Source organism: Phaethon aethereus (assembly GCF_964289735.1).
Source record: "Phaethon aethereus genome assembly, chromosome: 17".
Lineage (NCBI taxonomy): Eukaryota > Metazoa > Chordata > Aves > Phaethontiformes > Phaethontidae > Phaethon > Phaethon aethereus.
In genome coordinates this window covers 4,054,298-4,071,603 of record NC_138593.1, presented here as the reverse complement: position 1 = coordinate 4,071,603, position 17,306 = coordinate 4,054,298, and the positions used below count along the sequence as shown (strand labels likewise).

At 61.4% G+C, this 17,306-nt stretch overlaps 1 protein-coding gene across 1 annotated transcript in view; it reads left to right on the top strand.

Moving 5' to 3' along the window:
- The window catches only part of NCOR2 (nuclear receptor corepressor 2), a gene marked incomplete at its 5' end in the record, with an annotated part of 178,131 nt that overhangs the window by 110,990 nt on the left and 49,835 nt on the right, over positions 1-17,306 (top strand). Inside the window, 3 exons of the mRNA XM_082007798.1 lie at positions 4,049-4,173; positions 5,067-5,239; positions 8,199-8,261. Of these exons, the coding sequence (XP_081863924.1) occupies positions 4,049-4,173; positions 5,067-5,239; positions 8,199-8,261 (361 nt within the window). The remainder of the gene's footprint in view (positions 1-4,048; positions 4,174-5,066; positions 5,240-8,198; positions 8,262-17,306) is intronic.

The following is a 17,306-nucleotide window of genomic DNA, read 5'->3' as shown; positions in this document are numbered from 1 at the left end:
TATGCCAGCACAACGGAGCTGGCCGGGCAGGGCGAGCCGTGTCACTCCGGAGGGGAGCCGGGCGCTGGGGCGAGCGTGCCTGCCTGCCAGCGGGCCCCGGCGAGGGGGCGGCCGCCAGCACAGGCGGTGTTCCCGGGAGGGCTGGCAGCGCTCTGCTCCTCTCCAGCTGCTCCGGGGCCGGTGGGAAATTGGGGTAGAGGTGAGCAGATGTTTGTAATTACGGAGCAGCTCACGTCGGAGCACGGGGAGCGCACGGGGAAGGAGGCCGCCCGTCCCTGTGGACTCAGAACAGGATCAGCCTCTCGCTCACACGTCCCACGTGCGATTTTGTCCTGGGGCCTTTTTAAATAAACAGGATGTGTCGGCAGCAAAACCAAGCAGTAGCTATGCTGGGGAGGAAGGGCGGTCCGGCAGTTAGAGCGTCCGACCTGGGAGGGAGGGACAGGAGGGACAGCCCTGCCCTCTGCCACAGGCATCTTCCCTGGCCTCGGGCACATCCCTTCACCCTCTTGGGCAAGGTGGGGAGCACGTATCTGCTTTGCTTCCGGGAGGTGGGGTGCCTCATCCCCAGGGGGGCAGGGGTGTACGTGGAGAGAGGTTTGAGCTTGCCGCGTGCTGAGCATTTTTGGTGCTGGCCTTTGGCGTGTCCGCTAAGAGCTGACCCACCTGCCGGCCCACCTCTAACCGGGGCAGCGTGAATCAGAGGGAAACGTCGGCTGGTAATTGGGGAAGCATTTCCTGGCCTGTCACGCTTTGGGATGGCGTCCCGTCCCTTGAATCATCCAGAGCTGGTCCGCGTCCAGCGCTAAGAATAGCCTCCCCGTGCAGCGCGGGGGCAGCCGTGCCGGGAGGGGGACTGGCTGGCTCGCGGGTTCCCGGCTGTGACTTCCCGGCGCTGCGCCGTGCTGTGGTCCGGCTCCGATGCCGACCGGTCTGAGGTTTGGGGCAGAGCAAGTAGCATGGATGGGCCGAGGCGGCTGCCGTGGTCGGTCCCCGCAGGGTGTCCCACCTCCTTTCTCCACGCGCCGTTTGTAGCTGAGCTCTCACATGGCTTCGTTTGGGACCCCGGGGTGCCTGCTCCCCCCCAGGGCTCTGGGTGCTTCAATCAGCACTGTGGCCTCCAGCCCAGCAGGTACCCCTGGGTGGGATGGGATGTAAGGTGGCGTTTCTAAGCGTGGCTGTCGCCAGAGGTGCTTCCAGGGTGTTTGGGGGGTGCCCCACTGTGCAACTGAGCCCTAGCACAGGAGATAAGCCGTCACCATGTGCTCGCCAGGGTTCAAAGCAGTATTTGGCCAGGAGCCTTCCTCAGACGAAGACGTCAACTCAGCCACGGGCGGAGCAGGGGACGGTTTTCCCTGCCGTGGCCTCGTGGTGACGGCGCTGCCTGATGAACGCGTTTCAGCCCAGCGGGAGAGCGCTGGCAGGTGAGAGCCGTCCTGTCGCGTCCCGCTGTCCACAGGGTGCTGCGCCCGCCCGGCTCTCGCTCCGGGCGTCGGGCACCCTGCCGCAGCCGGAGCAGGGCAATCACTAGAGGGCATCCTTGGATCGAGATGCTCCTCTGCGGTGGGAGAAGCCCTAATTTGATGTCCCACCAGGCTGGGCTTGAAACCTGCCGGAGGAGGGGGATGCACAGTGGCCCGCTGAAGCCAGGGCGCTGGCGTTTGCCTGTCCTCGTCACACCGGAGCTCGGCAGACACCTCCCTGGGGAAGCGCCTGCGTTGCAGCGTGAGCCTCCGCGGCCACTCGTGCCTCTCCCTGCCTTTCCACCCCTGCTATTGCGGGCTGGCGCACGGAGCTCGTTAGCTTCGTCGCCATCCCAGCCCGTTGCTCTGGGAAGAGCTGCAGCGGCTGCTCGGGGTGACAGCCCCCCGGTTTGAACCAGCACAGAGACAAGATGAGACGATGCTGAAGCTTCCCTTGGGAGCCTGGGGCAGGGACTCCTGCGGTCACAGCTGGGTTTGCGGCTGGAGGAGAGCTGAGTTTACATCCCGGGGAGCTGGGATCTCCGGGATGCGGGGTTTCCCCCATCCCTCAAAAGAAAATATTCAGGACGGGGTGGTAGAAATACTGCGAAAGTCATCTGAGCTCCCCTCGCTTGCCAGAGCGCTTGGTGAAGAGAACACGGGTGGGATGTGATGGCCGGGGCTGGGGCAGAGCCTGCCCTGCTCACCGCCCGGCCCTCGGAGGTCACAGCCCTCACCGTCTCGGCGTTTGGGCGGAACCCACGCCGAGGGTTCACCACGGCGTGACTCGGAGAGCACAGGGCCGTGCTGGGGAAGCGCGCGTGACGCGCGCCCCTTGCTCCTCTGCCACCAGCGCAGGCTTGCCCGTCTCCCAGCCCCGGCAGGCTCGCCGGCTGCCCCCCTCCTTCTCCCCGGGTTTGGGGGCTGGCGAGGGCAGTGCCTGGCACGCCGGGTACGACGCTGCTCCTTGGCCAGTTGCTGCAGGAGACAGTTCCCCAAGCCTTGGAGATTTATGGGCTTTGGAAGATCTTACGCGACCAAGTTCTCATTCCAACTGGTTCCCGTCTCCCCCTCCCCTGGATCCTCCCAGCCTTGCACCCCACAGGGCCCTTCCTGGGGGTGCGACGGGGGCGTGAGCTGGTGCGTTACGGGTGCGTTTGGCACGTGTGCCGGCAGGGACGCGCCGCAGGGGCTGGCCGAGCCTGCCACACGCCTGCGCGCTGCCGAGCGGGGGTCCTGGTGGCGCAGCTGCCTCCGCGCCGTACGAGCAGGAACTGAAGGCCCGCAGGGTTTCGGCGATGGCAGCGCCCGTGTTCTAAGGACTCGTGTTGAACGGGGACTTGAAAGAATCAGAAGCTTTTTTGCTAAACTGCTCCGAAGCTGGTTTTGACAGCTCTGCACTTCGCAATTTAGCAGCAGCTCGCGGGGGCAGAGGGTTTAGCTTGCACCCAGCACTGCTGCTGTGGGGACACCCGTGTTCGAGGCAGCTTCCCCGCTCCCACAGAGCGGGGACAGGCCGGTCCCCCCGGCTGAAGGGACACGGGCACACCTCGTCTGCACCTGGCCAGATGACTGCGTGACCGCCGGCCCCGGCCACTCAGGACCATGCTTTCTGCTGATAAATCCACTTTAAGGCAATTTTCCCTCCCATTACATCAGTGGGGGGGTGGAAGCCCCGCAGCTTGTGCAGGGGCCGGGCGAACCCAGGTGGGTTTCCTGGAGCGAGCAGCCTTGCATTAGCCAGGAGCAGGATGGTTTAATAAATCATTTCCATCTCTAATTTCTATTTCTCTATGAAATGCCTCTCGTTTGCCAGTTGCCAGAGGGAAGAGGGGTCAGGGGAACCAGGCCTCCCCAGCATCCTCCTTCCTGCAGCTGTTGAAACAAAATCCAGCACTATTCTAATCGCTCCGTCCCTCCCTCGGGTACCACGGCGCCTTCGGTGCGAGCGACGGCAGCGGCGTTGGGGCGGTTGGGCGCGTGGCCTCCATGAGGGTGCCAGGCGGGATGGAGCGGGCAGGGAGCCGGGCATCTTCCCTTCTCGGTGATACGGGGCCATAAACTTTCCCCGCGGGCCATGTCAGGTGCTTGGGAAAAAGACCACAGTGTTTGATCTCCCTGAGCTTCCCGGCATCTCTGGTGAGCCCGTCTCCTTCGTGCTCCAGGAAAACGCATCCCACTGGCTGCAAATCGCGACCGATGTTGCTAAGCCATCATCTGCAGGGAACGGCGGGGCCGTTCTCACCTCCCTGCCTTCTCCCGTGTCGGGTTGTCGGGTCCTTGCTGGCTGCCTGCAGTGCTGCCCGACCCCGGGGGAGCCGCCGGGGCTGTCCCGCTGCCTGGAACAGGAGCCGGAGCGTGGCTGCCGTGCCTGATCCGGAACTACCTCCGATCTCCCCGGAAAGCCTTCGGCCCCTGTGGCCTCTGTAAGCGCCCTGCCTGTACCCTCTGCCTGCAGTGCTTTTTCCTCTTGGCCGCTCGCCCCCGGCATTGTTTCGCTGCGTTTGTTTAGGTTGGCCCAGGTGCCGCGATGTATCCGCCTCAGCGCTGAGGATTTGTTTTGTTTTACGTCCCTTGTTTTGCAGCAGCAGCAGCAAATGCCCCGGAGCAGCCAAGAAGAGAAAGATGAAAAAGAGAAAGAAAAGGAGAAGGAGGGAGAGAAGGAGGAAGACAAGCAGGAAACAGAGAACGACAAAGAAGAACTGACAAAGTAAGGACAACCCTCCCTGCCTGGCTGGCCTCCGTCTCCAGCGAGGGCTGGGTATCGGGCTGGGGCTGCGGCGGTGGGATGCAGCGTGGCCCGGGGCTGCCTGACCCCATGCAGGACCATGGGCACCCACCTCACCTCCTCCGCAGGGAGGGAAGGGCAGAGCCTGCTCTCCTCTTCATTCCTCTTCCCTCTTGCTCGCAGACTGGGAAAGCAACTCTGATACACTTTTTTTTTTCTAAAAACCCCATCGACCTGCAAAAACCCCTCTGATCCTCCAGCTTGTTTTGTTGTTGCGAGAGCCTCCGGGAGCCGGAGGAGCAATCCAGGCACAGCCGAGCGCGGCACTTCACCTTTAGCGTTATTGATGTCAACGTGAGCACTCCCAGATGAAGGGCTTCAGCCAGCTCTGCCTCCCTCACACCGAACGGGGAGCATCAGAGCCGTGGCGGGGAAAGGTTGGCACGCAGACCGCTAGCTATCTGTAATGGGCTTAATACTTGGTTTAAAAGAACATCTGGCTTCATTATATCTAGGCTGCAAAGACATTTACCAGCAGGTCCCTTTCAGGAAGATAAATGAGGAGGAGGCAGGGATGAATTTGAATGGTCTGGTATTAAACCTGTCTCCGTCAGGTCTCTGCGTGCACTTGGTGGTGGAGCTGCCGCCAGCTGCAGAAAGAAAACCCCACCACAAATCACCCCACCGCCAATCCAGCCCTCTCCCAGCCTGGAAAAGAGCCTGCGTGTGTGGAAAAAAAAAAGCAGAGCTGCCCCCCCAGAAGACCAACAAAAAAATCCAAAACCCCATCCCCAAACTTGTGCAGGGTAATAATGGCTTGACCTAAAAATCAGACCAACCCAACAACATTTTTTCTTCCATCCCTCTTTCTGCAGGGACAAGAACGACGACACATCCGGGGAAGACAATGATGAGAAAGAAGCTGTCACCTCCAAAGGTCGCAAAACCGCCAACAGCCAGGGCAGGCGCAAAGGCCGCATCACCCGCTCCATGGCAAACGAAGCCAACAATGAGGAGGCGGCCGCCCCGCAGCAGAGCGCGGAGCTGGGTAGGTAGTGGCGCGCACGGGGATGGGGGGACCTTGGCCAGGCTTTGGGATGTCGGCTCTGCTGGGACGGGACACCACCCTGCTCCGCTCCCCGCTCACAGAGGAGGGTTTTCCTTCGTGAAGTCGTCCTTTTCGGGGGTCAGAAATGAGGTTTCTCTATCCTGTGAATTACCCAGCGCGGTTCACCCAGATTAAGAGGAGGCATTGGCGAGCCTGGGTTGTCCTGGCTGAGTGTTAGTGGGTTTTATGGCCTCAGTGGGAAAGTATTGCAAAAGATGAAAAGGGAAGCCATCGTTTTTAGCAGCGTGTTGGCTGGGTTCACGCAGGGCTCGTGCAGCTCCTGCACCCGGAGGTGTGTTTCCCCCTGCAGCAGCTCAGTCTCTTGAGTACCCTCACGCTCTGCGCGGGAGCCTGCTCTGCCCTCCTGGGCTTGCCTCGGTCTCTGCCTGCTCTCCTGCCCTCTCTGTTTTCAAATTGGCCAGGACCTCGAGCAGCTGCAGCCTGCGGGGTCTGCGACCCCCCTGGCCTTGGGAATCGGGCTGCTCCCTTCCTCGTCTCCGCAGCTGAAGGACATGGCGAGGAGGCAGCGGGTTCCAGCTGCTCAGGAGCCTGCGCCCTGGCTGCAGTCGTGCTGTGCGCCCCAGGTTGCGCTGCTTCTGCCCGAAAAGCAGCATTTCCCTTGCCGGCCCTCAGCGGCCCTGCTCATCTCCCCCATCTTTCCCGTCCTGCCTGCGCAAGGCTGCGGGCTGGCTGAGCGCAGCAGGCGGAGGCCAGGAGCGGCTTCAGAGCGAGGTGGATGCGGCAAAGCGTGCTGCCTGTAACGTGGCGGCCAGGGACTGCGCCGGCCCGCGGCCGGAGCCGCGCGCCGCCGCCGTGCCTGTCTCGGGCTAGGCAGGAATTCACGGCAGCATCCACAGCCCCACGTCGGGCGCATCTGCCTTGTCCATCCGCAGCATCAGTAGTGGTCACAGATTGACTTAAAGAAGCCAGGGCATCAAGGAATTTGGCTGATTTTTCTACACTTTCTACTCTATCAAGTACAAAATTATTACTGTGCTACCTAAGGCAAGTAAAAATAAAAGCAGGGTGACTCCTCCTGGTTTCCTTGCCCTGCAGTTTCTTGCTTGTTCTGTTCCATGTGCTATAAATCACCCGGAGGTGTTTCGCCTCCCTGTTCCTCTGCTGACAACTGGCTGAAGCCTTGATTGCAAGCGCTCTGTTTTCATACAGGCGATATAAATAGTTCCCAGCACAACGGAGCCCTGCTCTCCCTCTCGAACGTGTTAAGCAATGCTGCAAAGCAGCAGCAGATAATGCCAGGAACTTAGATGGGATTTTTTTTTATCCCAGCGTCTCAGAGTCCTCGATAAACTTCACTGTGAACGTGAGGAAAAGACTTTAGACCGTGTTAAATTGGGAAAAGGGAATGGATCGATTCCAGTGACTTATCTGAGCAATTGGTTTCACTTTATGTTTCTCCAATAGTGCTTTAATTTAGGTTGGCTAAGAAAGTTATTGCATTTTAAATACCAATTGAACATTAAAAAACAACACAAAACCATATTGTGGTTTAACTGCAGCGTGCCGGAGCTCCCCGTAGGCATCTGTTTCATAACTGTGCAACCTCAGTAAATACCATTAATCAAACCAAACGGGCCGTTTCTTTGACATTTCTTTACCATACAATAACAGTCACTCTCAAGCTGAGCGGAGGGCCTTGCACAGCGCATCGGGGACGCTTGCTTTTACGTAAACGAGCGTCGTGGCCCCAGCTCTGCCCACAGCCGGGGCGAGCAGCAAGGTATGGATTCCCTCCCTCTTGGCCGGCATCCCGGGGGGACGGCGTTGCTGGGGGAGGCGGTGGCCCGTGCTGGCTTCCAGGAGGTGACACCTGCAGCCGTGCTCGGCCGGCTGTGAAGGAGATTCCTCTGCCCGGTGCCGCGGGCATCAGAGCTCACGTTGTCCTCCCGCGGGGTCTCAGCTTCTTGTAGAGCTTCTTGGAAGATGCTCCCTTCTCTCCTCACTCCTATCCTTTATCCTGAACCTATCAGCTTGTTTTCCATTTTAAAAGGACACTGTCAAAACATCTCTCATCATTGTTGAAATAATGCTTTGCCTGTTGTTTAGTGTAATAACCCCTTGGCAGCCTGAGCCGGAAATCTGTTTCCTTACCGAGTTGTTTTTTGCCTCTGACTCACACCCTGGTTTGTTATTGTAGGGTTTGCTCTAGTGCCAGGCTGCCAGCAGGACTGTTGCATAGTGAAGGCTTTATGCAGGACCTCGGTGTCCCCGGCACTGTGCCTGGGGTGGGGGAGAGGGGGAGCATCAGGTGCTGTCGCCCCTCTCCGACTCTCCCAGCCGAAGCAGCATGTCCCCCTGCGACGGGCGCTGCTCTGGGCGATCCCCCGGTATTGCTGGAAGTGGCTCTGAGGTGTCCGAGAGCCCAGTGATGGCACCGAGGGAGCCCGCGGTCAAGCACGGCCAACTCCCTTGACGGATGCGGTCGGCCAGAGTCACCGCCGAGGTGACGCTGTTTCTCCGTCTCTCCTGAGGACGACGGTTCCGCCCTGCGTCTGCCACCTCCAAAGCACGCAGCCGGAGTCGGCTCCATCTTGGGTACCTGTTGTTGGCGGGCCAGAGTGCGTGGCACCAAATCAGCAGGAAATCTGCTGCCACCCTCAAGCCATCTGGCTTCGCTTCCAGTCCCAAAGTGGAGGCTTTGCATCACTGCGACGCATCCCGGGGGGATGCTGTGCATGGGTTATCGTGGTGTGGAAAAGCCTTGAGAGCCCGCGCCGCGACAGCCTTCCCTGCAGACGCGCTTCTGCGCTGTGCGGCGTTTTGTCACGCCTCCGAGGAGCAGGGCCGCGGGACAGGGTTTGGGCATCTCCTCCGAGCTCGCCGGGCTTGCTGGGTCCCGCTCACAGCTGACCGCTCTCCTTTCCTTCCTCCTTCCCAGCTTCTCTGGAGATGAACGAAAGCTCTCGCTGGACTGAAGAGGAGATGGAGACGGCTAAAAAAGGTGAGCCGCTCGTTTTCCTTGTCCTGATGGCTCTGCTGGAGATAACCCAGCCGTGGGGGATGGACGGTGTCCGACCGCTGGAGTCGGCGCAGGGTGCAGGGCCCTGCGCCGTGGGGCCGGATTCTGCCCGTTTCGCTGCTGGTTTGTTCCCAGCGAGCCCGGGCGGTGGGCGGGGGGCAGCAGGCAGTGGCACGGGGGGTGTGCTCGGCCTCTCCGGCCCCCGAGCTGTGCCGACACCGGAGACATCTGGGCTGTGGCCGGAGCCCACGTGTGTCCCGCGAGGCAGGAGCCGGCCGTCGGAAGCGGGGAAGGCGCTCCGCCTGTTGCTTTTTGCAGCTTCTGGTGCCTGTAGCATGAGGCGTAGCTTCGCCTCGCTCTCCGGAGGTTCGTGCTATCGGCGCAATCTGTTCCAGACACGCTGAGAGCGTCTGCCTGTGTGTGCAGCTCTGGGACTTAGGGGAGGACGGCGAGCACCGGTGCTCCGCAGCCGCGTGTCGTGGAGCTGCGTGCGGCGCGGGGCGACTTTATGTCCTGGAGCTGATTCAGAGCCTTTGCTGAGACCGTTTGCAAAAAGTGCTGAGCGTAGCACAGCCCTTCTTGCCACTTCCCCTCCTCGTGCCGCTCCTGCGCCAGCTCTTTCGCTGCTTTAATTTTTTTTGCCAAAGTCACGTCCTGTTGACGGGCTGTCGAGCTCACGTCCCCAGCCCGCGCGTCCCGTTTGCATCGCTGCCGACGCTCCTGGCCCGGTGAGGATTGTAAATGGGAAATTAAAATGGAAATGAGTGCCGTTTGGGGATGGCAAATGCAAACAGGCGTGTTGGCGGGTTCGGCTCTGCTTGGAACATGCACCTGCTGCCGGGCTGGTGATTACGCGTTCTGGAGCGCCGGCTGCCCAGGTGCCGGTGGGAGCTGCGGACTTGGATTACTTTGCCTGTGAATATCCCAAAGCGTTTGGCTCACTCGCCTTTAAGCTGTTCCAACCCTCTTTACAGCCCAGTGCCAATCCTGCGCGTTGCTGAACGGGGCTCTCTATAGATGCAAAACTTAATAGATAGACTTTAATCAAGCACGCTGGCCCGCGGCCAGGTAATGGGGTGAGCAGGTGCCGAGCAGGGGCGGGTCGTTGGAGGGATCTTTTCTGAGCGCCGCTTTGTTTTGGAGATCGCATCTGGTTGTTAAAAAGTGCCTCGTGCTGTTTTATGCTGGATGCTGGAGGTGCGCTTAAGGAGTCTTAAAACCAGCTGCCAAAGCCTGCGTGGAGGAAGGATGAAGCGTGGGAGCACGTAGCGTTGTTCCAGCCCAGGGGCCAGGATGAGGCAGGGAGATTTGCTGGTGTAAAGCCCGATTGCTGATGTTTTCCCCTCCGTTACAACCTGGGAAACTGAGATTGCAACACCAGACTCCTACAGAGAAGCTAAATTCCCCTTTGCCAGGAAGCAGCTGCTTTAATGCTTCGAACTGGCTGTTTGGCATTTCCAGGGACTGGCGCGGTGGGGGTTTCCGACGCGCAGAGTCTGAGAAACTCTGGAGGTAACCTCGGAGGCTGGAGGAGGTGGTGGCAGAGCCCGCTGCCGGCACGGCTGGGCAGGCGCGGAGGCGGCGGCGGGCGCCCGGCTCGAGGTGGGCTTGGAGACATGGGCACCGTCGTCCTCACCCTAAGGACTCGGCCGCCCCAGCCACGCTCTCCCCCGGTACTGGTCCCAGTCTGAGCCCACAGCCGGCTGGTTCAGGGATTTAAACAAGCAAGATGTGAGCCCTGTGGCAAGTCAGCCCTGCCGCCCCGGGGCGCTTGGGCAGACGGGGATGTGGGGACCTCCGCTGCCGGCACCCGCCAGCCGGATCAGCCTGGCCTTGCCGTCCGCCCCCGGCTCTTTTGTACATGGCACGAAACCTCATGTCGTCGCTGCTCAGGGAGGTAAGAGGAAACAGCCCTGGGACAGCGAGACGCCAAAGTCGTCTGCTCTGCTCCAGAGCCGCAGAGCCGCACGGAGAGTTTCCAAGTGGGAGAAGGCAGGACCGTGTCTGCCGGGAGAGACAATAAAGAGGAGTATCGTGTTATTAAAGTTAACTAGGGGAACGAAAACCTAGCAAGAGGAAAGTTCTTGCTTAATGACACTTTTATTACGCAATAAACTTTGATTCACTAGTCTGTCAAAACGTGCGGAGATTGGTATAATTACGGGGTAGCGTGTTTTTCTGATCTTGCCTCGTTGCACCGCGGCTGTGATCCTAAAAGCAGGAGGTTTTGATTAACCGGAGTTGCTCGAGGATTTCCCCACTTCCCGTCCCGAGCCGGGGAGCGGGCAGCACCCGCTGCTCCGCCTGGCTTTGCCGCCGGGCAGGGCGCGGAGGCTTTCGGCAGCGGGACGCGGCTGCTCCTTAAAAGGTAACATTTAGGCAGCTCCTGCCTTTGGGGGATGCGCTGGCAGGAGCCCACGCAGGCAGGAGCCAAAGCTAGGCTGGAAGGGAGCTTGCAAGCAGCGGGCGAGCGCCGACCTGGGGCAGCCGGGTGGGTTTATTGCCCCCGGCCCCTCCGCCGAGTTTCGCCGCCGGCGTCACGGAGCAGCCACGATAGCGCCGGAGCTGAACTCGATGAACCGGGAGGTTTCGGCCTGACCTTCGTTACTCTTTAAAGTCTGGTATCTGTTCTCGCGCCGGCTCTGGGTTTTCCCCCGGTGTCTAACAAGTGGTTTTGTTCTTTGAAAAGGGGCGTGTGGAAATGGCAGTTTCTTGCTCACCTCGGGCCCTCCGGCGCCTTGCCGTGGCTCTTCGCTCTTCACCCTCGGGGCAGAGCCAAGCTCGGGCTCTTTACGCCTTTTCCCAGGCCCAGGAGGTGGAGAGGCCACGGGATGGAGTCAGCATGATGAGGCAGAGGAGGGTCGGGCACGAATGTAGAAAGCTGATGTCAGAGAGTTAAATAACCCATAAAGACTGCTGAATAATTTATTTTGGGTGGATGTAAAATATTTCCGTGGATACAGAAGGTATTCTTTTGAAGGCTGATTTTCAGTACTGCCGACAACCAACTCAGAGGAGGTTTGGACGGACCTGAACCATTTTTCCCCAGTCCCATTCTGTCCACAAAACTAAAAAAAAGTGTGGTTTTTTTTTAAAATACTGATTTCTTCAAATGAACACACAGCCAAACCCTGTGACACGGAATGCCACGGTAGAAACCAGCCATCTCCCATCACATTTTGAAGATGCTGTCTCGCTGCACAAGATCTGTTTGGAGCCCGAGTGGGTGTGTAAACGCAAGCACGAGCGTGTGCTCTTCCAACCCCAGTTTGGGTCTGCGCTGTTACGTTGAACGAGCCGCGGGCTGAAGGGCAGGGGGAGGTAGGTCTGTCTAGGTCTTCGCATTCTTTCTCCATCGCTTCTTCCTGGCAGAGCAGCCGCTGCTCGTACAAGGAGTTGGCTGCAGCACGGGTGGTGCTGGGAAGCCGGGATGGAGCCAAGCTCCGTGCCTTCCTCCCTTCATCTCCCCTGTGCTCGTGCTGGAGCCTTCCCCTCTCCAGCTGAAGATGTTTACTGCTGTAAAGACCCGGTGACGGTACTAAACGTGGGCTGGAGAAGCTGCTTTGCAGCCCGTGCCGGTTGCTGCGTGTTGTCCCTCTTGCTGGTCCTGGGGTGGGACATGCCTTGGGGTCCCCCACCCAAGTGCCCTTCATCCAGGCTGGGTGCAAGGGGAGCTCGGAGCAAGGGCAGCCCAGCCCGCCCGTCCCCGGCGCCGGCAGAGCGCTGGCATCTGCCCGCCCCGAGCAAACCGCGTGTTTGCCGTGAACCTTGTATGAAGAGACGTGGCGGAAACGACCAGGATGGGGCGGATTGGGTGCCACGAGGGCAAAACCGTGTCCGAGGCCTGAATGGGCCACGCTTGCCTTGGCAGAGGCTGTGGTCGGCTGCGGTCCCGTCCCTGCCGTCCCGGGCTGGGGCTTCGCTGCTCTGCAGCCAGGGTGTTACCCCGGGGATAGAGCCCGTAGCGCCGCTGCCCGCCGTGCCCCCGGAGCTGCGCTTTCTGCTACCGTTGGCTGGATGTTTCTTGAGCGTGTAGGAGCAAACTGCGAGGATCTGCTTAGTGAGTGTCAGTGAACGAAACACAAAAGGCCTGTCAGGAGGAACTGCTGGGTAATTACTATAATTTAAAGCCTGCATTTTAATTTTGAGCGTTATTTTTTCAACAATAAGGGAGCAGGAATAATATCCGAACCAGGTGAAGGGAGAGAACCGGTGCCGCCAGGAGCGGCTGCTGCGCCTGGACTCGCTGCCTTGCTCTGGAGACTCGGCTTTCCCTGGCCGGAGCGGAGGGGCCGGCACCTCTCGGGGAGCAGGCGTCCCAGCGGGAGGCTTCCCGCCCCTCCCAGCGGTCGGCTGGGCTCAAAGGATGGGGACACAGCACAGAAGGAGGGTTGTGGTAGGAGGGGGAGAGCCGGGCAGGTCCGCGGTCGGGGCACAGGGCTCGATGGTTTTGCAGCAGGTTGATGCAGCAGTGCAGCGACCGGCTCCTCCAAAGGGGAGCTGAGGGTCCCCAGCCAGGGCCCGCGGAGCGGGGAGAGGGCACTGGAGCTGAGCTGGCTGGGGGTCCCGAATCTCTTCCCACACCTCGTTTGGTGGCACTGCCTCCCTCCAGGGAGGTGATGTGGTGGGCACGAAAGCTGCTGGGGAGTTGCCCTGCAAGCTCCCTCGTAGCCGTGGGGCACATCAGAGACGTGCGTGTGTCCAGCCGCTGAAGGAGAGGTCCGGTGGGAGCGCGGCAGGCTGGTCCTGGTGTTGCCTTCCTGAGGAAGCGTGAGCGTCGCCCGCCGCCGCGACGAGAGCACGCCGAGCCGGCGCTCTGTGCAACGGTCCCTCCAGCAACGCCCCAGCGCCTGCGGGGACGTGGGCTCGCCCCCCGCGCACCGTACCCGCTGCTTTCCTCGGCCACCCGCCGCCACCCGCTGGCTCCGTGGCCCTGGAGAAGTTGTGCCTCGGTTCTCCCGCACGCTGCGAACTGCCCCGGGGTCGGCGGGGGAAGGTGGCGCAGCGATGCCCTAATTCAGTTCAGCGATGCTGACCACGCTTTCAGGATGCCATGGGTGGTGTTGCTGAGTCCGTAGTGCCGGTCCTTCTCTGGGATGGAGTTCCGGCACATTTTGGCTGTGCCGTAGGCAGAACTGCCTCCATCCCTGCTCCCGGGAGGGAGCGTCGGTGCGAGAGGGGCTGGAGGATCGTACCAGGTACCATCGGGTGTAGGGGAACGAGATCGCTTCGTTTTTCCCCTGTAACCTTGATCTGTTAATCCACACAAGCTCCCATTAAGGGACCCTTTTATGGGCTCCCTCTGCCCTCGCTGAGCCCTGGGTGGAGCAGGGTGGCCGTGCCGGAGAGCCTTGGAACGGCTCCGGTAAAAACCCACGGCTGCGGAGAGCTGAGAGGGCATGAGCTGACGGCCCTCGCCCGCCACGCTGCCCCTCCAGGTTTCTCCTCCACGCCCCAAGACGCCAAGCACGCACGCTGCCGCGCTCTCCGGGCTCCTCTTCCTTCAGCCTCCGCTTGCCAGTACCGGAGCAGAGGCCCCCATCCACCCGTGCGTGGCGAGACCGATGCCAAATCTCTCCCCATCCCTCCTGCGCCGGGGCAGCGGCCGCGCGGCCGAGGCGTGCCAGCGTGCCACGGCATCCCGCCGGTGCGGCACAGGGCTCGCCGGCGTGAAGGTCCCCAAAGAAAAGCGCCTTTGATTCACTTGAGAGCAGAGGAAACTATTAGCCAAGCTTTGTTTTCCTGGATCCCTCCCCCTGCCGCTGACATTCAGACGAGAGCGAGGGAGACAGAAAGTGAGAGAGGGAGGGCGGGAGCGGGTGCCAAGCGGCCGCACCCCTTGTCAGCTTGGGTCAGCGCCACGTTCGTTATTAATGCTCTGTCTAGAGGTCACATTCAGATGCAGCGAGCCCCGGGTCAGCCAGAGGAACAGATTAGAGCTCGCTCGCTGCTCTGCCACATACCGACGGCACCGGCTCCCCGTCCCCGGGCTGGCAGGAGCGGAGCTGCAGCACACGGTTGGCTGCTCCTTCCCCTTCGCCTTTCTCCTGCCTTTTTTTTTTTTTTTTTTTAATTATTATTATTTCTTGGCAACGTCGGGCATCTCCTGAAACTGCACAGCCTCCCCGTAGCCCCGAGCAGCTGAGCGAGGAGGTGAGGTAGGGGAGGAAATACTGGAGGCGCTTCCATCCACCTTAACAACCGCGGCTGCAGCCGGCTGGAAAGCTCCGGCGAGCGAGCGGGAGGAGCGCGGAGGACGCCGTTCGCTCGCCGGCCCCGCCGGAGGGAAGAGCGCTGGGGCCGGAGCATGTGTTCCCACCAACTTCTGGCATCGGGGTCAGGAGTCTCCAGCCTGTGACCTGGTTTCCAGCCTCGGCGCCCGCTCGCTCGCCGCTCTCAGCCGCCCATGGCTCTGAAATCCTCTCGCCCCCAGGATTTAAGGAACCGGCTTTGCTTTCTTCTCCGTCTCCGGCTGCTGCGAGGGAGCGAAAGCAAAATGCGTGGGGAGGGTGTGAGCGGAGCACTCGCAGCGCTTCGCAGCGGGCTGCGGTGCCCAGGGGGGCTTTGAAGAAGTGCCCTGACACCCGTGTCCTTCCCAGCTCGCCCCCGCACGCTCCGGGCACGCTGCCTGCCTGCCGGAGCCGGACCCGGAGCACGTAAGTCCAGCGTTGGGGTCTGGAGGAGGGGGATGACCTCAGGGTTACGTGTAGCTGCGTGCCTGCGGGCAGACCCTTCGTCCCGAGCCCCCGCCCCGAGGCGGCGAGGGAGCGCAGGGTTCGTTACGATCTGATAACTCAGTTAGTCATAGTTTCAGTTGCGCTGCGGAACGAAGAGCCGTGCGATGCCAAGGCGGGCTGGCGTGCCGGGGAGCGCGGGGCGGAGGCTCGGGGGCGCAGGGGCTGCCGTGCTGGCAGAGCTCATCGAGCCGGGGTGCCCGGTGAGCCGAGGGCTTACCGGCGTGTCCCGGGGTGGCTCGGCTGGTCCCTCCCCGAGCGTGCAGATAATTACAGCGTGGGAAGCAGGTGTTGCTGTTTTGCTCTGGTTTTAATGTGAAGAGAAGAGCGGCTGGGCTCCCTGCTGGGTCCTGCAGGCAGGGGCTGCAGGCAGCTTCCTCCTCATGAGCCCGGCAGGGCTGCAAGCTCCTCCGGCAGCGTCCCCGTCCCCCAGCCCTGCGGTGGGCAGGGGCACAGCGAGCCTGGGCAGGGGCAAGGGCAGCCGGGAGCTGGCATCACCGCGGCTGGCAAAGGTCACGCCGCGCTGGGGACCGCTGGCACTGGCAGCCATCACCCCTCTGGCCCCGGGCTCCGCCGTGTCGGGTTCCTGTTTCCCTCGGCCAGACAGCATGGCATCTCACCCGCTGAAGCACCGGGGCTCGCCGCACGCCGCTGCCGGTGTTTGCGTTTCGGGGCTTTGTCAGGGCGCAGCAAACGGCTCCGGTCCTGGCTGTCACACTTGGTGCGGCGCCGCCGACGCGGTGATGAGCAAAGGGGGCCGAGCCGCTTGTTTGCTTTGGATGGCAGCGACAGGTTGTGACACAGAGGACGGGTTGTGACACAGGGGACGGGTTGTGACACAGGGGACGGTGCTGTTTTCCCCTGCAGCCTTCAGCGACGCGGGGGGAGGACTCCTCGTTACCTCTCGCGGCTGGTAGCCGGACATCCTTTTTTTTTATTTGTTATTTTGAAGAAGTCCCAGCCTGCCGATGGGGTGGTGGAAGTCGTGGGTTTGGCTGGAGCGAGGCTGGGAGTTGCAGAGTTAAAGCTCAAACTTGTTTCTTGGCTTGCCACGGCCTTTTGTGGTGCTCAGCGCTGTGTGATGCCTGCCTCTGACATGCAATTTGATAAGCCCTGGTGCTGGGACGGAGCAGGATACAGGCACGGGCTGGCTGTTAACTCCTGCTGTGCTGGGTACTGCTGGTTTTCTCCAGGACCTGGGAAGCAGGGAGGGGGATTCATCTCTCCTGGGGTACTGTTCGATGTGGTCTGTTCGATGCAGATGTACCCATGGCCCCCATGCCATGCCCTCCCCTTGCACGGGCGCACGGACCCCGGCCGGAGGTGCGTCCCGCAGGCCCTGATCGCCGGCGGCTGTGCTGAGCTCAGTCCGTCCCGGGAGGGGTTGTTGCTGGGCTGAAGCAGAGGTTGGGCTGGCGCTTGGGTCCAGGCTGGGGCTCGGAGGTGGCACGTGGCAGCAGCGTGGCTGAAGGCTGGCATCAGTGCTGGGGCACAGCCGCCCTGGCTCCCGGGCACAAGCAGGGCCATGCACGGGAGCCCTGGTGTGGGACCCGCTGTGGTCCCGAGCCCCACGGCGTCAGAGCAGCCAGGGAGGGGTGTGGGGATGGAGAACGGAGCTGCCTGGGCAGTGTCTGTTCCCAAGCTCTGCGGTTGGTGGCTTCTGGGCAGAAAAACACTTAACAAAAGAGGAAGATGCTCTTAGGAGGTTCATGCCCGGCCGGTTTTCATTCTGAAGTCAGCTTTTGTGCCGGTACCGTGCCGCTGGGCTCATGGTCTCTCCATCCCATGCCCTACACAAGGTGCAGGGGAGACCCGGGGAGCTGTTGGCTTGATGGTGGCATCACGTGGGCAGCCAGGAGCCAGCCGGACCGGCACGACCCAGCTCAGCCAGCAGCGTCCCGCAGGCTGGTGGCAGCTCCGGCCCCACCAGGCACCATGGGATGGACCAGCCACACACCGGGAAGGACTGCAGGCAGCGAGGCTTTATTTCCCAGGAAGCCTGGAGGGTCTTTATTACCCAGGAGCCTGGGGTGGAGGGGCCAGGGTGCCCGCTGCACCCATCCCTGGGCTGTGGCTGCGACTCTGACCTTCAGCTGCAGGACCAGGGGTGCCCAGACACCCCTGCAGAGACCACAAGGACGTGGGGTGCTGACTCGCTCCTTCCTCCTCCTCCTCCTCACTGCTGGGTTGCCCCAGCACTGGCAGTAGCCCTGTGCTTGGGTGGCACCGTCTGGCCAGGATTGCTAGCCCTTGGCATGGTGCCTGACCCGGGAAGCTGGTTTTGCCCATGGGC